Source organism: Pelodiscus sinensis, chromosome 2 (assembly GCF_049634645.1).
Source record: "Pelodiscus sinensis isolate JC-2024 chromosome 2, ASM4963464v1, whole genome shotgun sequence".
NCBI lineage: Eukaryota > Metazoa > Chordata > Testudines > Trionychidae > Pelodiscus > Pelodiscus sinensis.
In genome coordinates this window covers 137,784,699-137,809,734 of record NC_134712.1, presented here as the reverse complement: position 1 = coordinate 137,809,734, position 25,036 = coordinate 137,784,699, and the positions used below count along the sequence as shown (strand labels likewise).

Here is a 25,036-nt window from a genome sequence, read left to right as displayed (position 1 = left end):
ACCAATCTTGAATGGAAGCTGCATGATTCCATGATGAGGAATATATTCTCTCATTGGGGAATCCCATATTGGGATTCTTCACATCTTAGGAAATGCAAAAATTACTTCTCCAAAGGGGCTCAGGGTCAGGACAGTTGGACTCCTGATACCTTTTTACATTCATGGAGAGGTCTTTTAAGATACTCATCTCTATTTCTTTGAAAGATCCAACAGGTGGAGTCATAGGTGCGCATGCTGGGGGTGCTACAAAACCCTTAAGTATTACTGTGAAAAGTTTGCTGGTGCTGTCAGAATGAAGCCATTCTTATTTTGCCATTCTTGAGAATCTGGGAGCTGTGCCGCACCTGTGTCGTGTGGGCAGGAATTGTACTTTATTTCACATTTCATGTGGCTTAGCACCCGCACTTTTAAAAGTGTTCTGTACCATTGGATGGCGTGACAGTCATTTTTTCCCTGCCTGATGGCTCTGGCAGTTTTCATTTCCCAGTCTCTTTTCACATGTCAATGTGTCCATCTAGCAGCATTCATTCGACAGGTGACTGATGCCTGTGGTGGGCGAGGATGCAAAGAGGGACAGGGAGAGAGTATGGGGGGGGGGGGCTGCTCCATTTAGCAGTTAGAATTTTGGTAGGGATTCCAGGGGCAGTGCATCTCCTATGTGCTACCATAAGTCACCTATGATCCCATCCATCTTGGACCTTTGAATCCAGAGCAAAGATAAGATCAAATATCCTATTATCCCTGCTAGATGTTTCACTAACATGCTTTGCAATGATGGAGATTCCACAACCTCTCTGGGCAATTTATTCCAGTATTTAACCACCCTGACAGTTGAGAGATGTTTCCTAATGTCCAACGTAAGCCTCCCTTGCAGCAATATAAGACCATTACTTCTTGTTCTCTTGTTCTATCTGAGGTCAAGGAAAACAACTTTTCTCCCTCCTTGAAACACCTTTTTAGGTACTTGAATTATATCCAAAATTTACTGCTAAAGTAACCTCTGCCAGCATTGAAGATAAACTACATTCAGTGTTTGTGTCAGATTTTGTTCTCTGCACTAATATTTATCAACAAGTTATTTAGACTGTTTCCCTAGTAAAGTAAACGAAAGGTCAGATGATCTTCTTTAAGAAAATCTTCAAGAGCATTTCAGGCTGTATCCAGCAGTATCAGTTGGTGATTCTTCCTGTTTCACATGAAGCAAGAGTCCATTTTAATGGGATTGTGAGTGGCTTGAGTAGCCAACATAGAATTCCATTTATACCTTTGTGACACATTATGCCATAGAGCAAGCCTCTATAGCGAACACATTCTTTGATGTGTGCCAGTCTTAGATCCTCTTTCACTTTCTTATTTGAGTGGTGATCTCTGTAAATTCTGTTCCACTGTCTGTGACTGACATGTGGGCAAGAAGTTACTTACCATGAAGTAATTGAATTTCTTCAAGATACGTGGTCCCTATCTATATTCTACTTCCTGTTGTCCTCCCCCTGTGCTTCAGATTCTTTCCTTAATTTAAAGTAGATAAGGAATTGGAAAGGTTGTTGGTCCATGATACCTTGTATTGCTTTGGTTCAAAGCATGAGAGAGCTGAGAGGAGGAAATGCAGACCAACAGACTCGGCTAGCAAGAACCTTCCAGTGTCAGGTACATGTAATGCATGTATACCCATAATGTAATACAGATAGGAATCATGAATCTCAAAAAGCTCTACTTCAGGGATGTGTCTAGACTGGCAAGTTTTTCCGCAAAAGCAGCTGCTTTTGTGGAAAAACTTGCCAGCTATCTACACTGGCCGCTTGAATTTTCGCAAGAACACTGACGATCTCATGTAAGAAATCAGTGCTTCTTGCGGAAATACTATGCTGCTCCCATTCGAGCAAAAGACCTTTTGCGCAAAAGGGCCAGTGTAGACAGCTCAGATTTGTGTTGCACAAAGAAGCCCCGATCGCGAAAATGGCAATCGGGGCTTTTTTGCCCAAAAACGTGTGTAGATTGGCACGGACACTTTTCTGCAAAAAGTGCTTTTGCAGAAAAGCGTCCGTGCCAATCTAGACGCTCTATTCTGAAAATGCTTTTAACGGAAAACTTTTCTGTTAAAAGCATTTGCGGAAAATTATGCCAGTCTAGACGTAGTCCAGGGGTTCTCAAACTTTTATACTGCGACTCCCCTCTAAGTAGTTTGTGACCTCCCCGGGGGGTCGGGACCCACAGTTTGAGAAACGCGGCTCTACTTGCTACAAGATGAGTAGCTTCTGTTTCCAAGATAATCGTTCTTATGGGCATGATACTATGAAACTGTTATTGTTTTATGACAAATTTGAATGATTTTGTAAAACAACTCTGGGAAACCAAGCAACTTCTGAAACTGGTTTTTAAATCAACTATAATTCAGTACTTTTGTGTGGCATCTGTATGAAAAATTTAAATTTCTTCAATAAGTTAGCGTAAGTTTAATTGTAAAGAAAATTTGGTTGTCATTTCAGCTAGTTTAATGTTGTGTGGTAACTTATTTATTCCAAAGTGAATTTGACAGATTTATTTTCTCCTACTCTTTTGCACAGGTATCATTTTTCTTGTTCATTATATTTGTGGTGTATACCATGCTGCCCTTCAACATGAGAGATGCTATAATTGCCAGCGTCTTGACCTCTTCATCCCACACCATTGTGCTGAGCATCTGCCTATCAGCTACAGCCATTGTAAAGGAACACTTGGTTTGGCAGGTAGGTGATTAGTAGAATTAATCATTGATTATGCACTGAATTGTCAGGTAACATGACAGCAGATGCTGTGGTTCATGCTCGGGAGCATGAATTTATTTCTCTTAGCATTTTCTAATTGCCTGCCAACCTAATTCACAGCTGCATATTTTCTTATGTTAAGGTGAAATGCCAGTAATGTTACCAGATAGCTGAACACACACTTCATCAATGGAATCAACAGCTGTTTAGCCATCATGGACAGAGAAGCTAAGGATAGCATAACTTTTGTATGTGGCATATCCATTATCCTGATTGTAGAATTATTATACCATTCTTACCATAAAGATTATTGTTAATTTATAACTCAGCTATTATTTTGTATGAGACATTATGTACAATAATTTCATAGATTACTACAAATTTAAAATTCTGATAAATTAAATTTGTAAAGAAATGTGCAAATCTCAGTTTTGATTTTAAAATCCATTTTGAGGAGAAACTTCATATTTCATTTGGGAGCCAATTTTCATGTTATCAGTCTTAGACTAACATTATAGAAATAGATAGACTTGTTATTTTTCTTTGCATTGAAATGGAATTGTTTAAAAATAATTTGCTTAGATTTTGCAAATGTATAAATGAAACTGGCAAGAAAATTAGCAGTAAGACTAACAACCAAACACTTCATTATAAGTTGCTGAAGAATCAAACCTTTTCCACTCACATGTTGGAGCTTTTATCAGAAAATTTTTTTAAAATCCAATTCCAAGTATATGTTGTGTAGAACATGTTCCAAATCACAGGTGAATGTCAAAGTTAAATATATTGAAACACAAACTTTAGGGAAGTAGATTTTCCAGCTTAATTCTAATTCTGAATTAAAGATTGTGTTATCAAGAATATGGAATGGGGCATCAATATTTTTCTTTGTAGAAGTTTCATATGGATGAGGATTATGGCCTTACTTTCTTCCTGGCAATTGGAGGTGACTTTTGATCCTAGGATTAAGATTGGGACAACACAAAGTGCAATTGTGCTGGGCAGCATGGCCAACAGCCACTGCAGGTCCCAGAGCAAGGTGTGGGCATGGGTCTGGGTTCGGGTTCTTGGAAGGGGTGGAGCCTCAGGAGGAAGGCGCAGGGCTGGGGCAGCCGTCTGTCAGCACCGCATGAACTATGGTGTGTGCTCCCCGCCCCTCCCCAGCTTTCAGAGCTGCTCAGAGTGGCGCTCTGGTGGCAATTCAAGAGAGGTCATGCTCTGGCCACTGCCACAATAGTAGTAGTAGTAGTGACCCGGAGCCCTGTGCCCCTTTGAATTGCTGGGTCCCAGAGCAGCTGCCCTCTTTGCCCTCTGCTCCCCCCCTTAGCGGCCTCTGTTCTGGGCCTTCTGCAAGGGCTACTGTCACTTTAGAACAAAATTTTCTCTTTGAAACATTCATTTTATATTTTTAAAAATGATTATTGATAATTGTAGTAGCTACCACTTAAGTGTATGAGTGTAACTGAGAAATAGAAGGAAACTGGATTCTGCATAGAGCATCCATGTATGATTTTAATGGGAGTTATAGCAGTTTCAAGATTTTTGGGTTTTTTGTTTTTTGGGTTTTTTGCCTGAATGCTTTTCTAGTTTTTATAAATTTGGCACAATCAAATGGCTGCATGACTGTTGTGGCCATTTTGCAAATTACTACTGTAGTGCCTTTTACTATCTGGCAAAGTACCAGTTCTGTTTTCCTCAACTGAGGAGATGACCGAACCGAACCTCTATTCTGGTAACACTTGTAGCAGTAATGGTTAAAGCCCATCCATATCTGCATCCGCAGCTCATTTTGCGGGTATCTGTGGATTTCTGGGCTCTAGTCATTTTGCCTTAAAGGTGACAATTTGAGTGTATTGTTTGGTGGGGAGAAAAATGTCTCTACAGTCTATCGAGAAAATGGTTTCTGTAGAACAAGTAATCTTTCATCAAAGAGAAAAGTTATCTTCCTGTTTGGTATGGAGAGAATAGAAAAAGCCCTTTTTGCAGTGAATTTGTATAGAAACTGAATTTTCATTCTAGTATTCCATTTCTGTTTGTTTGGCAACATATAGAACTGAGTAACTTTATAATAGTGCAATGTGATCTACAAATTCTTTAGATTTCTAATGTTTGTAACTGGGTACTTCTAGGGTTGCCAGGTGTCTGGTAGTCAACCGGACAGTCCATTTTTTGCGTTCTCTGACCAGTAAAAAAATTCAGAAAATACCAGACATGTGCAATGTCCGGTATTTTCTGCTTTTATGACTAGGTGCCTGATGGAAGCCTGGCAGAGGTGAGGGGAGTGGTTGCAGAAGCGGGGCCACAATCAGCACTGGGAGCCCTCAGCTGGTTGCGTCTCCTTGCTCTGACCTAGGAGTGATGCCTCGGGGAGGAGGAGGAGCCCTGTCCGTGTTCCTGAGCACTGTTCAAGCACATTGTGCAGCTGTAGTCCGGGAGAGAAGCCTGCAGGTGCTTTGTGGTTGCGTTTAGGCGCCTTCCATGGGCTCCCAGCCAAAACTGACTGGGATGGAATTTCTGCCACTTCCCAATGGGCCACCCAAAAACCAGACTATGGGGGTGTCACCTTCTTACCCATGCCTGCTGCCTGAATTCAGAGTTCCCCATGGCCGCCCCTCTGCCCTGCCATTGCGTTGCCCTGGGGTCTGCCTCTCTGCTTTAGATAGCAGGTTCTGCTGCCTCCCCTGTCATTCCTAGCTTGCTGGCTCTTGGTCGTAGCCACACAGGACCTGACCCCTGCCCGCTCTGAGCAGTTTAATTGGGCTGTGGGGAGTTGAGCTGGGCTGGACTCAGGTGCTTTGTGACCCAGGCTCCCTTCTATGGGCAGGGAGCACTGGTGAGAGCCAAGCTATATGCAGAGCTCTTCTTCAGGTCTGAGAGCAGGGCTCGGTTTAGTGTTGCACCAGCAGCTCTTTAGAAAAGGTGCTTGGGTGTAAAGTTGCCAGGTCTCTGGTATTGAACCAGACAGTCTGGTAATTTCGCCTCCTGTCTGTTTAAAAAAAAAAATCAGAAAATACCGGCCCAGAGTCGAGCGGTCCAGCCCGGCACAGGGAGGCAAAATGGTGGGTGGCTGCTGGCAGCCTGTTAAGGCCAAAAAGCCTCAAAAGCAAAGCGTTTCTTAAAGTGGGGGGTGTGTGTGTGTGTGTGTGTGTGTGTGTGTGTGTGTGTGTGTGTGTGTTCTCAACAACTTTGGTCTTCCCCTTTTTTTTTCCTCAACAGAATTTTTTCCCTGTGTTTTTTTTGGGGGGGGAGAGGAGAGGCAATTCAGTATTTGTGGTTAAACTATCTGGCAACCCTAGTTATAGAAATTACGTATGTTGGCTAATGGGTGTTTCTCCAATTTGTCACTTCCAAGGGTATTTCTTTCAGGAGCATTATGTCTTTGAATGACATTCAAAATTGTGGTGTTATACCATTTTGCAAGTTATTCTGATCCCTGGCTCACTAGCTGATAGGAATCAAAGTTTAAGAATAATTTTCAGACTAAGTTATGTTTTAGTGTCCTGACTGTAGCTTTGATTAGTCTTTAAAACAGACTTTACCACCATGAGTTGAAAATAAAAGGTATATACAAAAGACTTAGAATATTCAAAAGTCAACCTTAATAGTGCTAACAATGTGTAACAAAACACTTGTTTCACTCTTTTAGTTCTGTCTCCCTCTTTTTTTTCCATAGTTAAACTGTGAAAAAACAAACAGGCATCAGGTGCATTTTACTTAGCTACTGACTGTATAAGGTTGTATTCTCATTCCTGTGTGGTGAGTGGAAGAGTGGTGGTTTTTTCCCCATTTGTTTCTGCATCTATGGGAACACCCTGACCCTCTAGTACATTAACATTTTATTGAAGAAAAAGTAACCACAATCTGGGTGAAAAATTAATAGATTCATAGATTACAAAGCCAGACAAAACCATTCTGATTAGCCTTATCTCTGACAATACACAGGCCATAGCGCTTGTGTGAATTAATTTGTTTGAACTAGAACATATCTTTTAGGGGAAAAAATCATTCTTGATTTTAATTTTCAGTGAGAATTACCATAATCATAGTCAAATTAATCCTTATCTAACCCCATTGTTAAAAATCTTGATTTTATTTCTGGTCTGATTTTTTTTTTTTTTTTTTTTTTTGGTCTAGCATCAGCCATTGGACCTCTTATTAGTTTTGTCATCTAGCTTTAAGAGCCCTCTATCAAATATTTTTTCCCTATCTAGATACTTAGTCTCTCACCTTTAACCTTCTCTTTAAAAAGTGTAATAAATTGAGCTTAAGTCATTCATTATAATTTTTATTCATTCTTGGGGTGTTCTGTGAACCCTCTGCAGTTTATCAGTTTTGTACTTGAATGGTAGAGACCAGAACTGAACACGGTATTCCTGTAGAAGTCATACCAGTGCCAAATACTGAGATACAGTAGGAATAGAGATTATTGTATGTCTTTCTGATTGTACATCCAAGGATTACATTGGCCTTTTTGGACAGAGTGTCACACTGGAAGTTCCTGTTCAGCTTATGATTCAGCATGACTCAAGTTTTTTTTGCAGAATTACTGCCTCTCAGGATAGAACCCCCAATCTGTAAATATGACCTGTGAGGGTTTTGCCTAGTGATTTATTTAGCTGTATTTAAAATGCATGATGCCTGCCTGCATCTAGCTTACCAAGCAACCCAAATTGTTCTGCATATGTGACTTGTTCTCTGTAATATTTAGCACTCTCTCTTTTTTGTCTTATCTGCAAACTTTCTGTGATTTTTATGTTTATTTGAGGTCATTAATAAAAATGTTAAATATTGTTAAACTAGGAACAGTTTAATATTTAACAAAATGTTAAATATTGTTAAACTAGTAAGTTACCTCACTAGTAACTCAGCTGCTCAAAGATGAATCGTCATTCACAATTACATTGTGATATTGATCAGTTAGCCATTTTTTCATCTGTTTAATGCCATGTTGGGTATTCCTTTTCTGCGCATAGGTATCCCTGTGGTTCAATTCATCTTCCCTCCCCCACCCCCCAGTTCCTGATTTAAAATTCCCACAGAGAGAAGAAGCAGACAGATTCCCTTTCAATTAAAATCTCAACACTTTCTTCCCATTGGTTATCCTGGCTCCTTGCCAACATTTCCTACCTACCTGGGTTTAACCCTTTAGTGACTGAATGCTGGGATGTTTAGAAAAGGACAGCTCTCCTCCCATCCATTACAGGTGCTCTACTTGATCTGCTGTTTTTGACAATTTCTCTGTCTCTCTGCAATTTTTTGTGGGTCTTGCTTAGTAGCACAATGTCATCAGTGAAATCTAGGTCTTTTAGGCATTTGCTGTTATCTATCCTACACCAGTGTTTGTGCTGCTAATGCACTTTATTATGCAGTGTACAGCAGTGACAAAGAGCAGAGATAAAATTCAGCTCTCTTTCACACCAGTTTCCATGTTGAGCCACTCTGTCTGATTATTCATCCTTATTCTGCACTTCATAGCTCTGTACCTGACTTCAGGAAGATGGCAACTAGCTAGAATTCCATAGGACTGAAGAAATATTTTTGGGTATTTGTAGAACATCTCATGATATGTCTGAAATGCACTGTACAGCTGGTCTCCGACTTACGACCACCTCCACTTATGACCATCCACACTTACGACCAAAGCGGCCGTAAATGCGATCCCCGAGTTATGAATGCGATCTGTGCTTACGAACAGCACAGTCGCCATGTAACTCAGTGGGATCCGAGTTACGAACACTTCGAATTACAGCCAAGTGTTTGGTCTGTAACTCATTTGTAACTCGGGGACCGACTGTATTTTCTCCACCATTTTGGAATTCACTCCTCATAGCTATTCATCAAGCTATTCATTATTTGTTTCATTAGCTCAGAGGAGCTCTTACCAGCCTACACTTAGGCTAAATATCTTATTCCTTGAGTTGTTTTACTGATTTTTCTTAATAAACAATAAGGTGCTACTCAAGGTGATAAACATCTCCGAGGACCAGATACTCACTTTGAGCAGAAGTAGCCTGTTAATTTCAGTGCCATGTCTTTCAGAGTAATGTGCTACTCAGCCTACATGTGGAAGAATTTGGCCCTTCTACCATTATGTAAAGTGCACACTGACAAAGATGTGACTTTGTCTCAAAGAGTTTACGGTCAACAGGCCAGATAGTAGAGTGCAAATAGTTGTACGACATCCCCCACCCCCATCTCAGTTGATGAAATGGTTGTATGTGGCAGAGTGTGAACAGCTACTTCTGGGGTCTCAGGTTATGCTGATGGTCTCTGCTCTTTAGTTGGTGTGTATGTCTCGCTCTCTCTCGTTTACTCATTTTATGAATGGATTTGGTGCTTTTGTGCTGTTAGACCCGAGGAAAGAAATTTAATATATTTTTATTGTGGCAACAATGGTACACTGCCATTTTGTTAGTGACTGTCTGCACCTCTTCCTCTTCCAGCCTGAGCCCCAATGACAGAGGCAGGGCCACTGTTCCCTCTAAAAATTTTTCATCCATGAGTAGAGACGTTTTTTTTTGTGTGCCAATATGATGTCACGTGTGCTTGTGTGGTTGTGTGTCATGGCCCCCGAGTCCAATTCCCAGGCAGCACCTCTCTCCATTACCTCGTGGGGAGAAGGTGAGACAGATCCACCTCCGGGAGTGCTGCTCCCAGGGCAGCCTGTGTGCAGGGCAGGGACTGGATGCGAGTCTTCACCTGGGGCAGAGGGAAGTGGCTGCCAGTGCCCAGGATTTGCAGGGAGTGAGGTGCTGGGGCAGCAACATATAGGGAGCCAGCAGGAGGTTGTGGGAACAGGGGGAGAGGAGTGGAAGGGGGAAAGAGGGATGCAGGGAGCCCCAGCCCCAGGAACAGCCGCATTGCAGCCCTGGCTCCAGCTTCAACAGATGCCTGACACATGACCCACCCAGGACGCAGCCGAGCAGCCACCATGCAGTCCTGGCTGCAGTTCCAGTTGTGGAGAAGGGCTGGAGCTGGCCCCCAGAGCAGCCTCAGCCTTGGAGCAGCCTCGCTGTGCCACATGATTTGGCCACCCCTGGAGCAGCCTGACTCCACCATGCTGCCCGGTCACCACCAGAGCAGACCTGCTCTGCCACAAGGCCCGGCCATCTCAGAGCAGCCACCCGCCATGTGGCCCAGCCCAGCTGGTCAGGCCACATAGCTGCTGTGGGAGCTGCAATTGGGGCTGCAGTGAGGCTGCTCCAGCTGCACGCACGGGGCAACTGCCTACAATTCAGCCCCTTCTCTCCCCCTCCCTCCCCGCCTGCTGCCAGAACAGTAATGCACCATCTATTCACCTTCCAGCAGGAAAGTGAATGCTGCTGCGTGACTCTGTGGAGAAGGTGAGTGGGCGAACAGGTGTTTGTGCGCAGATGTACAGGCACGCATCTTAGACGGAACAGTGGGCAGGAGAGATTGTCATAAAAAGATCCGCATTGTGACACTCTAGTGAAGCCATCACCATAATGACCACAACTCTGAACTGAAGCTGATCAGCGAAGTGGTTACATTTTGACTGATCTTGCACCCGCCAAAAAATGTATTTGGGTCAATTTGTTGTCTCCTAAGTGTGAGTCCTTGCTCCGATACCTAGATGTTGATGGCTTGCTTTAAAGGAATTAAATTAATATACTCAGACTCAGTTGCGCTGAAAAGACCACACAGGTTTTTATTTGATTAGTACAAATTTAAAAAGTTTTAGCTGACCACTTTGCAAATGTTAAAAGGGCACCAATGGATCATGACAAGAAGATCCGTGAAGCAAAATAGACAACAAACAGGAACAAAAGACAGAGTCTGGAAACTTACTTTGCAAGAAGGTGACAAATATAAAAATCAGTAGGGACAGCAGAAAATATTTGATAACACCATGAGCAATATGACACCTTATCTTATGCTGCCTATTGACTATTGTTTATATGATGTATTTACTCATTAGTTTTACTTATCCCCTTTGGAATCTCTGTAGACATGGTTCCTCCTTTGCTTCCTTATTCCGCTGACTAAACAATTGCTTTTACTGTGATTATTTCCCCTAGTGTTTTAGCTAACTGTTTCCCAGCTTGGCTTTAGGCTCCCTGATTGTATCATAGTATTTTTTGAGGCTGTGAATAATTCTTTCTTTCTCTCTGCTATTACCTGGTAGGTATTTATTGGCACAAAACCTGTCACATTCAGGTTTTTGCTACATTATAGATGCGTAGGCCTGTAATTTCTATTCATTTATTTTCTGTTCCTTCATTTCAGACTCCATTGAGCCATACTGGCTTAGAGAAGGGTCTGAATCAAATTCCCAGGTAGTACACAAATAGAAGAAGCAAGCATAGGACATCTGGAGAATTGACTAATGTCTCCACTAACCTCTTTCTGAATGCATTCTGGAGTCCCAGTGGATTCACCCGTGGGGATCATTGAATTTTGATGATGATCCTATTCCCTTGCTCAGTTGGAGATGGACACAAACCAAACTCCCATTACCCAATACCTCTTTATGTGGCAGAACTGGTGCCAAATACAGATCTGAATCCAAGTTGTTTTTTCTTTGTCTTAGGACCATATATAATAGTCATTGCTCCTGGTTGGAAAAACCCTAGCAGAGCCGGTGAATCAGGCTCTTGGTTGGCCTAATCTCGACTTCACTTGGCTGGCCTAATCTCGACTTCACTGTGGAACGAGGTGTACAGCTAGTTCGGATTAGGAAGCCTAATCCGAACTAGCTAGTCCGTGCCACGTGTAGCCGTGCGGCACGGGGTCCGACCTAGCCGGCATTTAAAAATGGCGCCGGCCAGCTTTATGCAAATGAAGCCCGGGAAATTCAAATCCCGGGCTTCATTTGCAACTCCGTATGACTACATTATCCCCCCTAGTTCAAACTAGGGGGGTAGTGTATACATACCCTAAGGTGCTACAAGACTATTTGTTGTTTTTTTTAATGTATTCAGAGAATATGGGATCATCTAAATTCATACATAGTCAATTTATCTTGTGTGTTTTATGGTTCTTTCACATAGTAGCAGGGAAGAATAGAAGACTTAAGGGTATGTCTACACTACAATGTTAGTTCGAACTAATGGACGTTAGTTCCAACTAACATTCATAGGCGCTACACTAGTGCTCCGCTAGTTCGAATTTAAATCGAACTAGCGGAGCGCTTAGTTCGAACTAGGAAAACCTCATTTTACGAGGATTAAGCCTAGTTCGAACTTACTAGTTCGAACTTACTAGTTCGAATTAAGGGGTATGTAGCCCCTTAATTCGAACTAGTGGGAGGCTAGCCCTCCCCAGGTTTCCCTGGTGGCCACTCTGGCCAACACCAGGGAAACTCTATTGCCCCCCTCCCGGCCCCGGACCCCTTAAAGGGGCACGGGCTGGCTACGGTGCCGGTGCCAGGTGCAAGCCTGCCAGCACCCAGCCAGCAGACCCTGCACCTGGCACGGCACAGAGCCACCCACCCGATGTCCCCCAGCCCACCCCCTCTTCCCGGGACCAGGCTGGCGGCTCCCGGGAGCTTGCCCGGGACCACAAGAGGCGGGCACCTTCCTGGGCTAGTGCAGACATCGTGGACCTCGTCCACGATCTCCGCACTAGGCACAGGAAAGTGGCCGGCTAGGGCAGGAGAGCTGCCAGCCTGGCCACCCAGGAGCAGGTGTGCATGAAAATCAAGGGGATCCACTGAGACCCCCGACCCTGAGCCCTGAGCTTACAATGGCCGTCCTGGGTCAGACCAAAGGTCCATCTAGCCCAGTAGCCTGTCTGCCAACAGCAGCCAACCCTAGGGACCCTGGAGGGGATGGACCGAAGACAGTGACCAAGCCATTTGTCTCGTGCCATCCCTCTCCAGTCTTCCACAAACTTTGGGCAGGGACACCACTCCTACCTCCTGGCTAAGACTACTCCATGGACCCAACCTCCATGACTTGATCTCACTTCCCTTTCAACTCTGTTCTAGTTGTAGCCTTCACAGCCTCCTGCAGCAAGGAGTTCCACAGGTTAACTATTTGCTTTATCAAGAACAACTTTCTCTTACTAGTTTGAAGCCTGCTACCCATTCCTTTCCTTTGGTGTCCTCTAGTCCTTCTTTATGGGAACTCAGGAAGAACTTTTCTGAATGCACCCTCTCCACCCAACCCCTGCTTTTAGAGACCTCTATCCTGTCCCCGCTCCATCTCCTCTTTTCTAAGCTGAACAGTCCCAGTCTCTGTAGCCTCTCTTCATCTGGGACCTGTTCCCAACCACTGATCATTGTAGTTGCCCTCCCCTCTCCCAGCCTTTCTCTTCCCCTCTCCCACCTCCTTTTCCCAGTCTCCCCCAGTTTTGTTCAATAAAGACAGAGTCAGTGTTGGAAGAAACGTTATCTTTATTTTGTACATCAGGAAGGGGGGCTAGGGAAGGGTAAGTGAAAGGAGGTGAGGGAGGAATGGGGTACGAGCCCCCGATGGGGAGGACTGGGCTGGCTCTGTGGGCTTCTGGGGGTGGAAGCTCTCCTGCAGCCCCCCCAATTGCCCCCTCTCCCCAGATGGCAGCCTGCGGCAAGTGCAGCCGGGCTGATGGCCGAGTGCTGTGATGTGCCCAGTGTGGGCACTCCGGGCACTCCAAGCCAGGACTGGTTTTCAAGCGGGGCACCCCTGAGAACTGTCTGTCCGGGGTGGGGGTCGGGTCCCTTTAAGCGCAGCCCTTGGCTAGCCTGAGACAGCATCTCCACGCTCTAAGTCCTCCTCTGATGCCCTGCCGGCACTGCTTCCGGCCATCCTTAAGCCCTGTTCAGGGTCCACTCAATGTGGACATGCTAGTTCGAATTAGCAAAATGCTAATTCGAACTAGTTTTTAGTTCTAGATGCATTAGTTCGAATTAGCTTAGTTCGACTTAACTAATTCGAACTAAGTTAGTTCGAACTAACTCTGTAGTGTAGACATACCCTAAGGGATTTTAGAATTGCAGAAATAGCCCAGGGAACTAAGGGCTAATATTGAAAAGTACCACTCTTAGTGTGTTTTCTAAGCTGATAGCTGTTGGAGTTGATTGTGTGACCTTGTAACTTAAGGCACCTGTGTTTATAAAAAATGTGTGTATGTCTTTCATACCAAATTTATGTGAACAGAGGCTAGATCAGAATATGCACATTACCTGACAGACAGTGGGAGTGCAGTGCAAATTGTGCTGCTGCTTAGAGATTTTCAAAAACACTCTGGACATTAGAAGATGTAATACAGGTGGCATTTGAGGTCCTAATACACAACGGCAAGTTCAGATCACAGAAGACTCACAAATTGCTCTGCAAGTGATTAACAATGTTTCTCATGTCACAAAATTGTTTTTTTACTGAAAACAGTCCCCAAGTAATAGCCCACTTCTTAACAAAAGAAACCTATGGGCTGTCTGTGGGATAATTTAAGTATTTATTCCTCCACTGCTTGGATCTAGGGCCCTTCACTTCTACAAAGGCTCTCTCACCCAAAAGGTCACTGTCCCGCCCCTTTAAAACCTGGCTGGGAGGGAGAGAGCTGGCTTGGTTGGGTGGCACCCAGATCCTGTTCTGCATTGAGCCAGATGCTGGCAGCTGGGCCCTTACTCGTTAGCTACTGAAACTGCAACAGAGGATTCTTTTGGTGCTGGGGATCCACCAAGGCTAGGAAAGCAGGAAAGACCCATCACCTGGGGGACTGGGCTGGCCAGCAAGGACAGTAAGGTAAGGAGAACGTGGGGGTAGTCAGGGGCTAAAGAAGGGTGGGCTGGTGAGATGATGCAGGGGCTCCAGGAGGGTGAACATAGGTGGAACTGTGGGTTGGTTCTGTGCCTCCCGGAGTCGGTGCTGGTGCGGGGGGCTCAGGGAGAGCCAGGGGCTCCAGGAGGGTGGGTCTGGATGTGACAGCTGGAGCTCCAGAGGGGTCGGACTACTGGGGGAGTGTTTCCCCCTACCCTTGTCGACCTCTCAATGCACATGGTATGTACTCAGCAAGCTCCTAAGCTAGTTCAGACTCAGGATATGTAGGTTGTAATATGTTGCAGGGATCTATGGTACATTATAATGGTCTCTTGTAGTGGAAAACACTTATCACAGATGCAATACCACAGAGCGCTGAACTGTGATGGGTTTTTTTTTCTACTGCCAGAGACCACAGCACTGTTAGTATGTAATTCATTTATTTTTCCCAAAGGGCTACTTCATCTCAATTAACTATCAATGTCTGCCTTCCTAGAGTGTGAACTGGAGTTTTGGGAACAGTCTCTCCTTATGATGCTGTGTTGTTTAAGCAGAGTTTAGCAACAGTTCATGGAAATACATGGTCTGATTTTTTTCAAGTCAATAGATTCCTTCTGAAATTGGTGAGATATGCCAGGTATTCAGCACTTTTGAAAATTAGGCCTCTTATTTAGGTGCCCAGACATGCATATAACAGCTAGAGTTGCCAGATACTTTCAGAAAAAATCCCGAATATGGCGGGGAAAATATTGGTTGAGCAAAAAAAAAAAAAGCCTTCTGTTGAAGAAAAACAGAAAATACCGGACATTTTGCATATCTGCTATTTTCTTTTTTTTACTAGACAGAAGATGTGATTACAGGACTGTCTGGGTGAAAACCGGACACCCGGCAACCCTAGTAAGAGCTTAATTTTAGCTTGCTATATATACTTTTTTTTAATAGCTCATATATTTAACTCATGCTCATGAGCATCTTTTTGTTGCTTCCATTCACAATAACCATTGGGTGGGAGATAAAAAGTGCACAGTAAAAACTTAACTTGCTAGAGGAAAACTGCAAAATAGCAATAGCACTTTGCCCTGTTTTAAAACAAACAACATAGTTTTAATTAAATCTTATATTTTGAGATTTGCATAGCTATAGTCTAATATACTTTTTCAAAAGGAAATAGCAAATGCAATGACAAACATTGCATTGATGAAACTCTCCTGTTTTTCTGTCAGATTATTACTATTCAACTTCAAAGGAAATCTGCTGTGCCACTTAAGAAATAGTAAAATCAGCAACAGGGATTTTTCTGTTTTTGAAAGGTAGAGTAGAGAACATGGTCTAGCAGTGCTCGATACAGCACACCGGGAAACAGAAGAAATCAGAGGTGTCTCAGCTTTTGTAACTAACTTATTGAGGACCTTTAATGGCTACCTTTCTGTTTCATGCTTCCGTTTTCTTTTCAGTTTAACCATTGCCTTTATAAAATAATTGGCAGTCTCTGGCTGCTACTGATAAGAAAATTATTATTAAAATATCAGGAACTTTTCTGATAGATTATCCCAAAGCAAAAAAACAAACAAAAAATCAAGAGCTTGGGGAGGAGAGGAAAAAATATATTCATTCATAGCTAAAGTGTCTCATTTTCAATAGATCAAGCCAGGAAGACACTCATTCATTGCTTTAAGGTTGAGGAGTGTGTTCTTGCATGTACCAAAAGAAAAACAAATTTGTCTCATGGACAATTCTAAAAAAACAGATTTTCTGAGTTATACTGTCTTTTTTCTTTTTCCCTCCTCCTTCCAGGATGAAGGGTGGATGTGGGGGGGGGGGGGGGGAGTGTTAATTATTCTTCCCTGAGAACACATAGGACAGAGCTAGCATGGCCCAAGAAGAAAGTCTGGAAAATATTTTTGTTGTTGTTTGTACAGTGCCAGGAGTATACTTGGTACTTGAGTGTGACAAAGAAACAATGGAATTGATGGGTAGTATAGTGGAATAGGGGTATCTGTTGTTGAGCTACAATGTTGTGAGGAGTTAAACTGATGCATAGAGCTACTGACTAAATATTAAGGATGTTAGATAGTGGGTAATAGAATAGTTGACTACCTGCATGAATTCTTAGTGGTTAGTTGACTTGTTCCAGTGGTGCTCAACCTTTTTTCATCCTCAGAGAAATTTTCGCAACCGCCAGGAAAATTTTTGTTGAGCAAAAAAAAGCAGCGGGAACGTTTTGTTGCAGCCCCTTTAAAGTGCCTATCCGCTGCCCTGCCACGTGTACATTGGGAGCCAGGAAAAGAAAATGCTGGATCACCACTGCGACCCCCCTGGAAGAGAGCCGCCACCCCCAAAGGGGTGGCGGCCCACAGGTTGCTCACTGTTGGACTATTCTATAGTACCCGGGGGTGGGGCTAGCACCCAGTGCTCTCCAGCTCCACTCTCAGGGAGTCCCCCTGTATCAGAGGCAGAAGCACAGGGATGTTGACCTGTAGTCGACTATATGATTAACCAATAAGCCTAGATTTATCAGTTATTGTTATCTACGTGCATTTCCCCCCTTGCTTTGCTGCCTCTGTATCTGTCCAAGACAGCAGTGCGGGATGGCAGGGGCTCTGCCGGAGTTGAGCTGGAGCACACTGGCTGTTGGTCCTGCCCTCGGGGATTATAGAGTAGTTGAGTAACGACTAAGAATTCATGCGGTTTGTCAACTATTCTATTACCCGCTATCTAACATCCCTATTATATATTGCAGGTGTGGTTTTACTATACAAGGTTTTCATAAAGGTAGGCATATCTGGTCAGAGTTAACTAAGCATGGAGACAGAAGGTATGTCTGCACTGCAGTGTAACCCCAGAGTGTGAACTCAGGGTCAAGATTAAACTCCTTTCCATTTAAACACAAAGTGCACTAGCTCAGGATTTTGGCCCTGGGTTCCAGAACTCTGTGGGGATGGAGAGTCAGCCTGAGTTAAGCTGGGATCGAGGGTTACAGCATAGATGGGAGTCCACCAAAAGTATCCCACAGTCACCAGGAGACTTTCTTTGTCCTCTGGACAGTCAAGTATTATGGACAGTCATGTTTTTTTCACATTGCACAAAGAACAAAAGGTTAGAGTGGATACATTTTGGGCATGTGCTAGGAAGTGGTGGGATATGGGTGGTTGGACTCAGCCCAGCATAACGTAGTGTAAATGGTGAAACCCTAGATTGGGACCCAGAGTTCAGCAATTCCTAGCTATGGATTAGAAATGAGTGTACATGCTTAAACCCTAAATTAACAAATCCAGGGTCTGCTAACTTGAGTGCTGCGAACCCTGTGCTTACATTGCAGTGTAAACATACCCAAGTAAGTCCTACAGGAAACCTTAGAAACAACAACATTTAGAAAGCATAGGTTGAGGTTTATGCTTTTTAAATTACCAGTAAAACCAAGCTTTGGGAAAAGAATAATTTGAATGTATAATGTCCAATCTGAAAGTCTCACTTGCTACACATAGGTCTGGCCTTTTGCTGTGCTGAGAGCTGGGAGGGGGCATATACCCTTTCAGGTATCTAAAAGGGTGTCACGAGGAGGGAGAAAAATTGTTCTTCCTGGCCTCTGAGGTTAGAACAAGAAGCCATGGGCTTAAACTGCAGCAAGGAAGGTTTAGGTTGGACATTAGGGAAAAGTTCCGAACTGTCAGGATGGTTAAACACTGGAATAAATTGCCCGGGAGGTTGTGGAATCCCCATCTCTGGAGATATTTTAAGAGTAGGTTACATAAATGTCTATCAGGGATGGTCTAGACAGTACTGGGTCCTGCCATGAGGGCAGGGGCCTGGACTCCATGACCTCTCGAGGTCCCGTCCAGTGCTAGTATTCCATGATTCTATGATATGTCTGTCTTCTCTGCAAAAATGAGGGCAGGATCACATCATTAAGCTCAAGCAGTACTGCAAGCACCCTTAAGGACTATTTATTGCCCTCCGTGGTGAATATCTCCTCCCCTTCTTTACTATAGTCTATCAAAATGCATTAGACCCATATGTATGCTGCTTCTGGGTCAGGAGTGAAAGAGAATGGTCCCCAGATCTTAGGCACATGAGACACTGAAAACCATTTCTGCACAGCCTTGTTGTTGGCTGAAACAGGATTTAGGCCTGAATGTTTCATTAATAAAACTTTACCCACTTTTTACATTACTGCTGTCTTTCAAAGAATATTTATATAGTCCCCATCCCTCCACTATGAGGGCTAAGGGTTGCTATGTCTGCACTTTCCTATCTAGATTAAATTTGTTTCTCTCTATACAAAGGAACATGATTTTATCTTGTGGATTGTATTTGCTGGTCTGAATTAGTGTGAAGATGCGCACTATGGTCTAGAGGTCATGTTGACCTTAATTAAAGATCCACTTTGTCACATTTAGGCAATGTCACATGCTACTTTGACTGTACCCTGCCAGACTTACCTTCAAGAAACTAGCAAATAAACACTGCATAGGAAAGCTAAAAGAATTCCAGAGTCATTTGTTTACTAAACCTTTTTTATCAAATGGCAATTTAAGTGATAGAGCTGTTAATGAATTTACAGTATTTTCTAGGATTTCTCAGTAGTTTCTGTAACTGTCGTGGTGGGAGGCAATTTGAAGTAGTATACTGTATTTTTAGCAACAATATTTTAACAATACTTTCAATTTCTTTTACTTTTTCCCTGTGGACTTAATGCACTTAGTTGTTCATTTTGGGAATTTTTTTTTAAGTAATCACATCATGTTTCTTAAGACATCAAGTACTTAATGTTGCAATATAAACACAAACTGATACAAATAAGATATTACTTTTAAAGTGAAGGTAAGCATAGCACCCCAGATTATTTTAGAATGTGTCCATTTTTATGGGTTAAATCTTTAACAAAAACTTTGAAATAGGGTTCTTTGGTCTGCTAATTCCTTCACCATCAATACCCTTGTTTTACTTTTTAATTGATAATTTAAGTAGAATGTGTACCTCCATGTCAAATGTTTGTAGGATACTGTGGACTCAATCTAACTATGCCATGCTAATGTATTCTTAAGGGGGGAAAAATGGCATTTCAATGTCTTTTAGCCTTAGTGGTTTTTTATACTGCAGCTGTACTGCAAACTGTCTCTGAGACATCTAAATGCTGCATTTGAGTTTTCAGAGTTTTTCTAGCACACAGGCCATGGTACTACAAATGTTCTATAAATGAAATAATGTGTGTAGATTATTTTTCAATCTGTAGCTTTACATATTTTAGGTAATGTGGATGACAAATAGTTTATTTTTATTGGTTTCCTTTTATGTTCAGTGCCTTCTATTCAATATACGATGTTTTCCCACAGACGTTATATTAAAATGATAATACAGAACAAATTGACATAAAGTAATATTACTTCATCATAAATATACAAAGATGAAAATAAGTTTGTATATTTAAAATACGAATTTCTCTTCGTTATTCTCTATATAGCTGATTTGCTCAAGCATTGAAATAAGCTCACTCTGATTAAAAAGTTATAGGCAGTCTGTTAAAACAAAAAAAGGCCAATGAAGATTTTTTTCTTCTCCAGTTTATCCAGGATTTTTCCCCACAGTACTTTGAGTAATTTTCCAAGTCTAGTTTAAAGTACCACAAACTATACAGATTCAACCACTTTCCTTCAGAAGTTAATCCACAGTCTTATGACTATCACTGTTAGGAAGTTTTCTCTGTAATTTAGTCTAATTTTTTACCTTTCTTATTTTTATCCAATTAATTCTAGTTATACAACTTTAAACTTGTATTCTCCCGGCCATTGCATGTTTGTAGACACTAACCAAATTCCTGTGCTGTGAATATTCATGTTTTACTCTTAACTCATTTGTCCTTCTGTCACTTAATTTTTGTTGTCCTTTGGAACAGTATTCCTTGATCATCCATCTTCAGTATTGGTTGTATGATGGTGGCAGAACCATAATTTCTCCATAATAGACATTAGAAAGTGCTTATGAGCTTTGAACCATTTGTGGTTTGTTGGGTTTTTTAAATATATTCTTATGGTGGAAACGAGTGGTTTTTAAAACATATCTTCAGTGTCTGATACATTGGTGGTGGTGGTTTAGATTTCTTTCAGATATTTTTGGAGTGCATATACATACTTTGTTTCGTAGGATGAGCTCTGGATAGAATATTAAGCATAAACCACAGCTCAATAGGGAAGTATTTAAATATCATTTTAATATGGGCTTAGAGGACATTCCAGAAGACTATATATAAAGCTATTGGAATAATAGAGTGCTACTTAAACTGTAATCTATTTCTTTTGAAATGCTTTTAAAATCCATTTTAATTTACTCTTAATCAAGCTATTCATTAAACACATTAATGAACCATTCTGATTTTCTCTTTATTTTAATTTAATTCCTGTTAAGCTTTCCATCTAGTTCTTTTTTTGTTTACCTTTTCAGTTTGTTGCATAAATTGCTGGTTTCGTCCCCTTGGAGGCTAGTCTGATTTGCCCCAAGAAGAGAGTCACACTTTCAGGCTGGGTCCAACTCAAGTTTATTGGTTGCAACCAAGGTTCGGCTAAGGAACTCAATGCTCAAAGCAAAGCCGACCTCGGGCGTAGGCTAAGCATCCTTTTTTATACTTTCTTTAACTTTCTTATCTAACTTGGCATGTCTTGATTTGCTACCTTAGCTTCGTGTTGCAGTGTTATTGGTTAGCATACTTCAACTTTATTCCACTCAGTAACAACCACCAGTATAGCTTACTTAAGCAATAGCAATTAGCAAATTTCCCTAACTCAAGTAATACGTGTAATCCAGTCCTTGAGAAATGGGTCTAAACAGCTAGTTCCCCTTTTTACTACAGCTTCTAAAACATGCGCAATTAGCTAAATGATATGTGCTGTTTCAAGCTTAAGTAATGGAAGGGGGAAGAAGCACACATAGTTTTTACTATATTTTACTACAAGTTATTTTAAGAAACTTTTTATTTTCATCTCTGTTTGGTATCTTTTGCTCTACAAACACAGACATCAGTAAGTTGCAGTCAACAAATATTGGAAAAAATACAGATAAGCTCATGACATTTTTGAAAATATAACTTGCTGGTTTTCTACTCAGCTAGGTTTGGTTATTGACTTTTAGAATGTTAAACAACATAGACAAGGTTTTGGTTCTCACTGCTCTGGTGCATGATGGGGAAACAAAACCAAGGAGTTCTCCTGCAATATGCAGTTGGATAAATGAAAATACATAATACACACCACGATGTGTGACATTGCTTAATTCTGTTATCTGCAGTCTGAATTTTTTTTGGAACTGCAGCTGGAGCCATAGCCTGTTTTCATACCATCTAACAGAGTTGTTGCTTTAGAAATTCTAGAATAGCCCTTTGATGTAATTACTTGTTTTCACTGGAAATTAATATCTCACTCTGGTGTTGTGCTAAAATATTATGTGTGGGGATCAAGTCTGATGCATGATTTACTAATGCCCTATTATATAATAATAAACATTAAATATATGTATAGATCTGGAAATAGAACACCAGTTTAGTTTATTAAATACTTATTTCAAGGAGCATGAGATTAAAATGGCACATCTAATTTTCCAAACCATTGTTCTGGTATACTGGAACTGTCAAGAAAACCCAGGATATAAATGACTTAAACCAGAACTTCATTTTGCTCTCAAGAACAGACATTTTTCAAGGCATCCTTGATCTCACTTCCTGTCTTATACTGTGAACAAGTCAGCCTTGTATTATCTCTGCTATTGGTCACAATTGGTCACAATTCCTCATTATATTCCTTTTTTTAAGCTCTCTTTTTAAAATATATACATATATAGTTTTCCTTAAATGCATTCTCTCTTGGTTCCAAAAGCTGAAAAAGCCTTGCACAACTTTCTTACCCTGCATATCATCTCCATCTTTCTTTCACCATTACTAGCTTCCTACCCTAAAGTCTAGCTTAACAGGCCAGATTGTACCCTGGAAAGTATCACACAAAGACAAATGAATGGCTCTTAAATTATTATTTTTTAAATCCCCAGTAGCCTTGAGCTGTAAAACTACTCAGATGAACATTCCAGCCCTTGTCGTGCAGGTGGGGGAGTTGCACTATGTGAAAGAAAATTTAGAATCAAATGAAGAAAAAATCTTAAATGAATCAACATTTTCCATAGAATTGCTTTGGATAGTAATTCCCTGCTCTAATAAGAATATAACAGTAGGGATCTATTATCGACCATCTGACCAGGACCGTAATAATGACTATGAAATGCTAAAGGAGATTAGAGAGACTATCAAAATAAAGAACTCAATTAATAGTGGGGGATTTCAACTATCCCATATCGACTGGGTACATGTTACCTCAGGACGAGATACAGAGACAAAATTTCTTGATACCTTAAATGACTGCTTTTTGGAGCAGCTGGTATAGGAACCCACAAGGGGAGAGGAAATTCTTGATTTAGTCCTGAGTGGCGCGCAGGATCTGGTCCAAGAGGTAACTATAACAGGGCCGCTTGGAAATAATAGCCATAATATAATAACATTTAACATTCCTGTGGTGGGAAGAACACCTCAGCAGCCAAACACTAGCATTTAATATCAAAAAGGGGAACTATGCAAAAATGAGGAGGTTAGTTAAACAGAAATTAAAATGTACAATGACTAAAGTAAAATCCCTGCAAGCTACATGGACAGTTTTCAAAGACACCATAATAGAGGCCCAACTTAAATGTGTACCCCAAAATTAAAAACATAGAAGAACTAAAAAAGAGTCACTGTGGCTTAACAACCAGGTAAAAGAAGCAGTGAGATTTTTAAAAAAAAAAAGCTAAAAAAGGTAATAAAAAATGTTTTTTAAATGTCAGAAGCAGGAAGCCTGATAAAAAACCAGTGGGGACCCTGCACGATCGAGATACAAAAGGAGCACTTATAGATGATAAAGTCATTGTGGAGAAACTAAATGAATTCTTTGCTTCAGTCTTCACGGCTGAGGATGTTAGGGAGATTCCCAAACCTGACCCGTCCTTTGTAGGTGACAAATCTGAAGACTTGTCACAGATTGAAGTGTTATTAGAGGAGGTTTTGGAATTAATTGATCAAATTAACCGTAACAAGTCACCGGGACCAGATGGCATTCACCCAGGAGTTCTGAAAGAACTCAAATGTGAAATTGCGAAACTATTAACTATGGTTTGTAACCTATCCTTTAAATCAGCTTCTGTACCCAGTGACTAGAAGATAGCTAATGTAACGCCAATATTTAAAAAGGGCTCTACAGGCAATCCCAGCAAATACAGACCGGTAAGTCTAACGTCAGTACCGGGCAAATTAGTTGAAACAAAAGAATAAAATTGTCAGACACATAAAAGAACATAATTTGTTGGGCAAAAGTCAACATGGTTTCTGTAAAGGGAAATCATGTCTTACTAATCTATTGGAGTTCTTTGAAAGGGTCAACAAACATATGGACAAGGGGGATCCAGTAGATATAGTATACTTAGATTTCCAGAAAGCCTTTGATGAGGTCCCTCACCAAAGGCTCTTACATAAATTAAGTTGTCTTGGGATAAGAAGGAAGATCCTTTCATGGACTGAGAACTGGTTAAAAGATAGGAAACAAAAGGTAGGAATAAATGGTAAATTTTCAGAATGGAGAGGGGTAACTTGTGGTGTTCTCCAAGTGTCACTCCTAGGATCAATCCTATTCAACTTATTCATAAATGATCTGTAGAAAGGGGTAAACAGTGAGGTGGCAAAGTTTGCAGATGATACTAAACTGCTTAAGATAGTTAAAGACCAAAACAAACCATGAAGAACTTCAAAAAGATCTCACCAAGCTAAGTGACTGGGAAACAAAATGGCAAATGAAATTTAATGAGGATAAAAGTAAAGTAATACACATTGGAAAAAATAACCCCAACTATATATATAATATGATGGGGGGCTAATTTAGCTACAACAAATCAAGAAAGAGATCTTGGAGTCATCGTGGATAGTTTTCTGAAGACGTCTACACGGTGTGCAGTGGCAGACAAAAAAGCAAACAGGATGTTAGGAATCATTAAAAAAGGGATAGAGAATAAGATGGAGCGTATCTTATTGCCCTTATATAAATCCATGGTATGCCCACATCTTGAATACTGCATACAGATGTGGTCTCATCTCAAAAAAGATGTACTGCCATTAGAAAAGGTTCAGAGAAGGGGAACTAAAATGATTAGGGGTTTGGAACGAGTCCCATATGAGGAGGGATTAAAGAGACTGGGACTTTTCAGCTTGGAAAAGAGGAGACTAAGGGGGGATATGATAGAGGTATATAAAATTATGAGTGGTGTGGAGAAAGTGAATAAGGAAAAGTTGTTTGTTTGTTCCCATAATATAGGAACTAGGAGTCACCAAATGAAACTAATGGGCAGAAGGTTTAAAGCAAATAAAAGGAAGTTCTTCTTCACACAGCGCATAGTCAATCTGTGGAACTCCTTGCCTGAGGTGGTTGTGAAGGCTAGGACTATGACAGGGTTTAAAAGAGAACTAGATAAATTCATGGAGGTTAAGTCCATAAATGGCTATTAGCCAGTGTCGTTGGGTGCCCCCACTGT

At 41.5% G+C, this 25,036-nt stretch overlaps 1 protein-coding gene across 4 annotated transcripts in view; it reads left to right on the top strand.

The window, feature by feature from the left end:
• Window positions 1-25,036, top strand: part of ADCY2 (adenylate cyclase 2) — a 361,616-nt gene that overhangs the window by 105,881 nt on the left and 230,699 nt on the right. For all 4 annotated transcript variants that reach the window (XM_075921497.1, XM_014573081.3, XM_075921498.1 and 1 more), the window contains one exon: window positions 2,565-2,726. In XM_075921497.1, coding sequence (XP_075777612.1) covers window positions 2,565-2,726 — 162 coding nt within the window. The remainder of the gene's footprint in view (window positions 1-2,564; window positions 2,727-25,036) is intronic.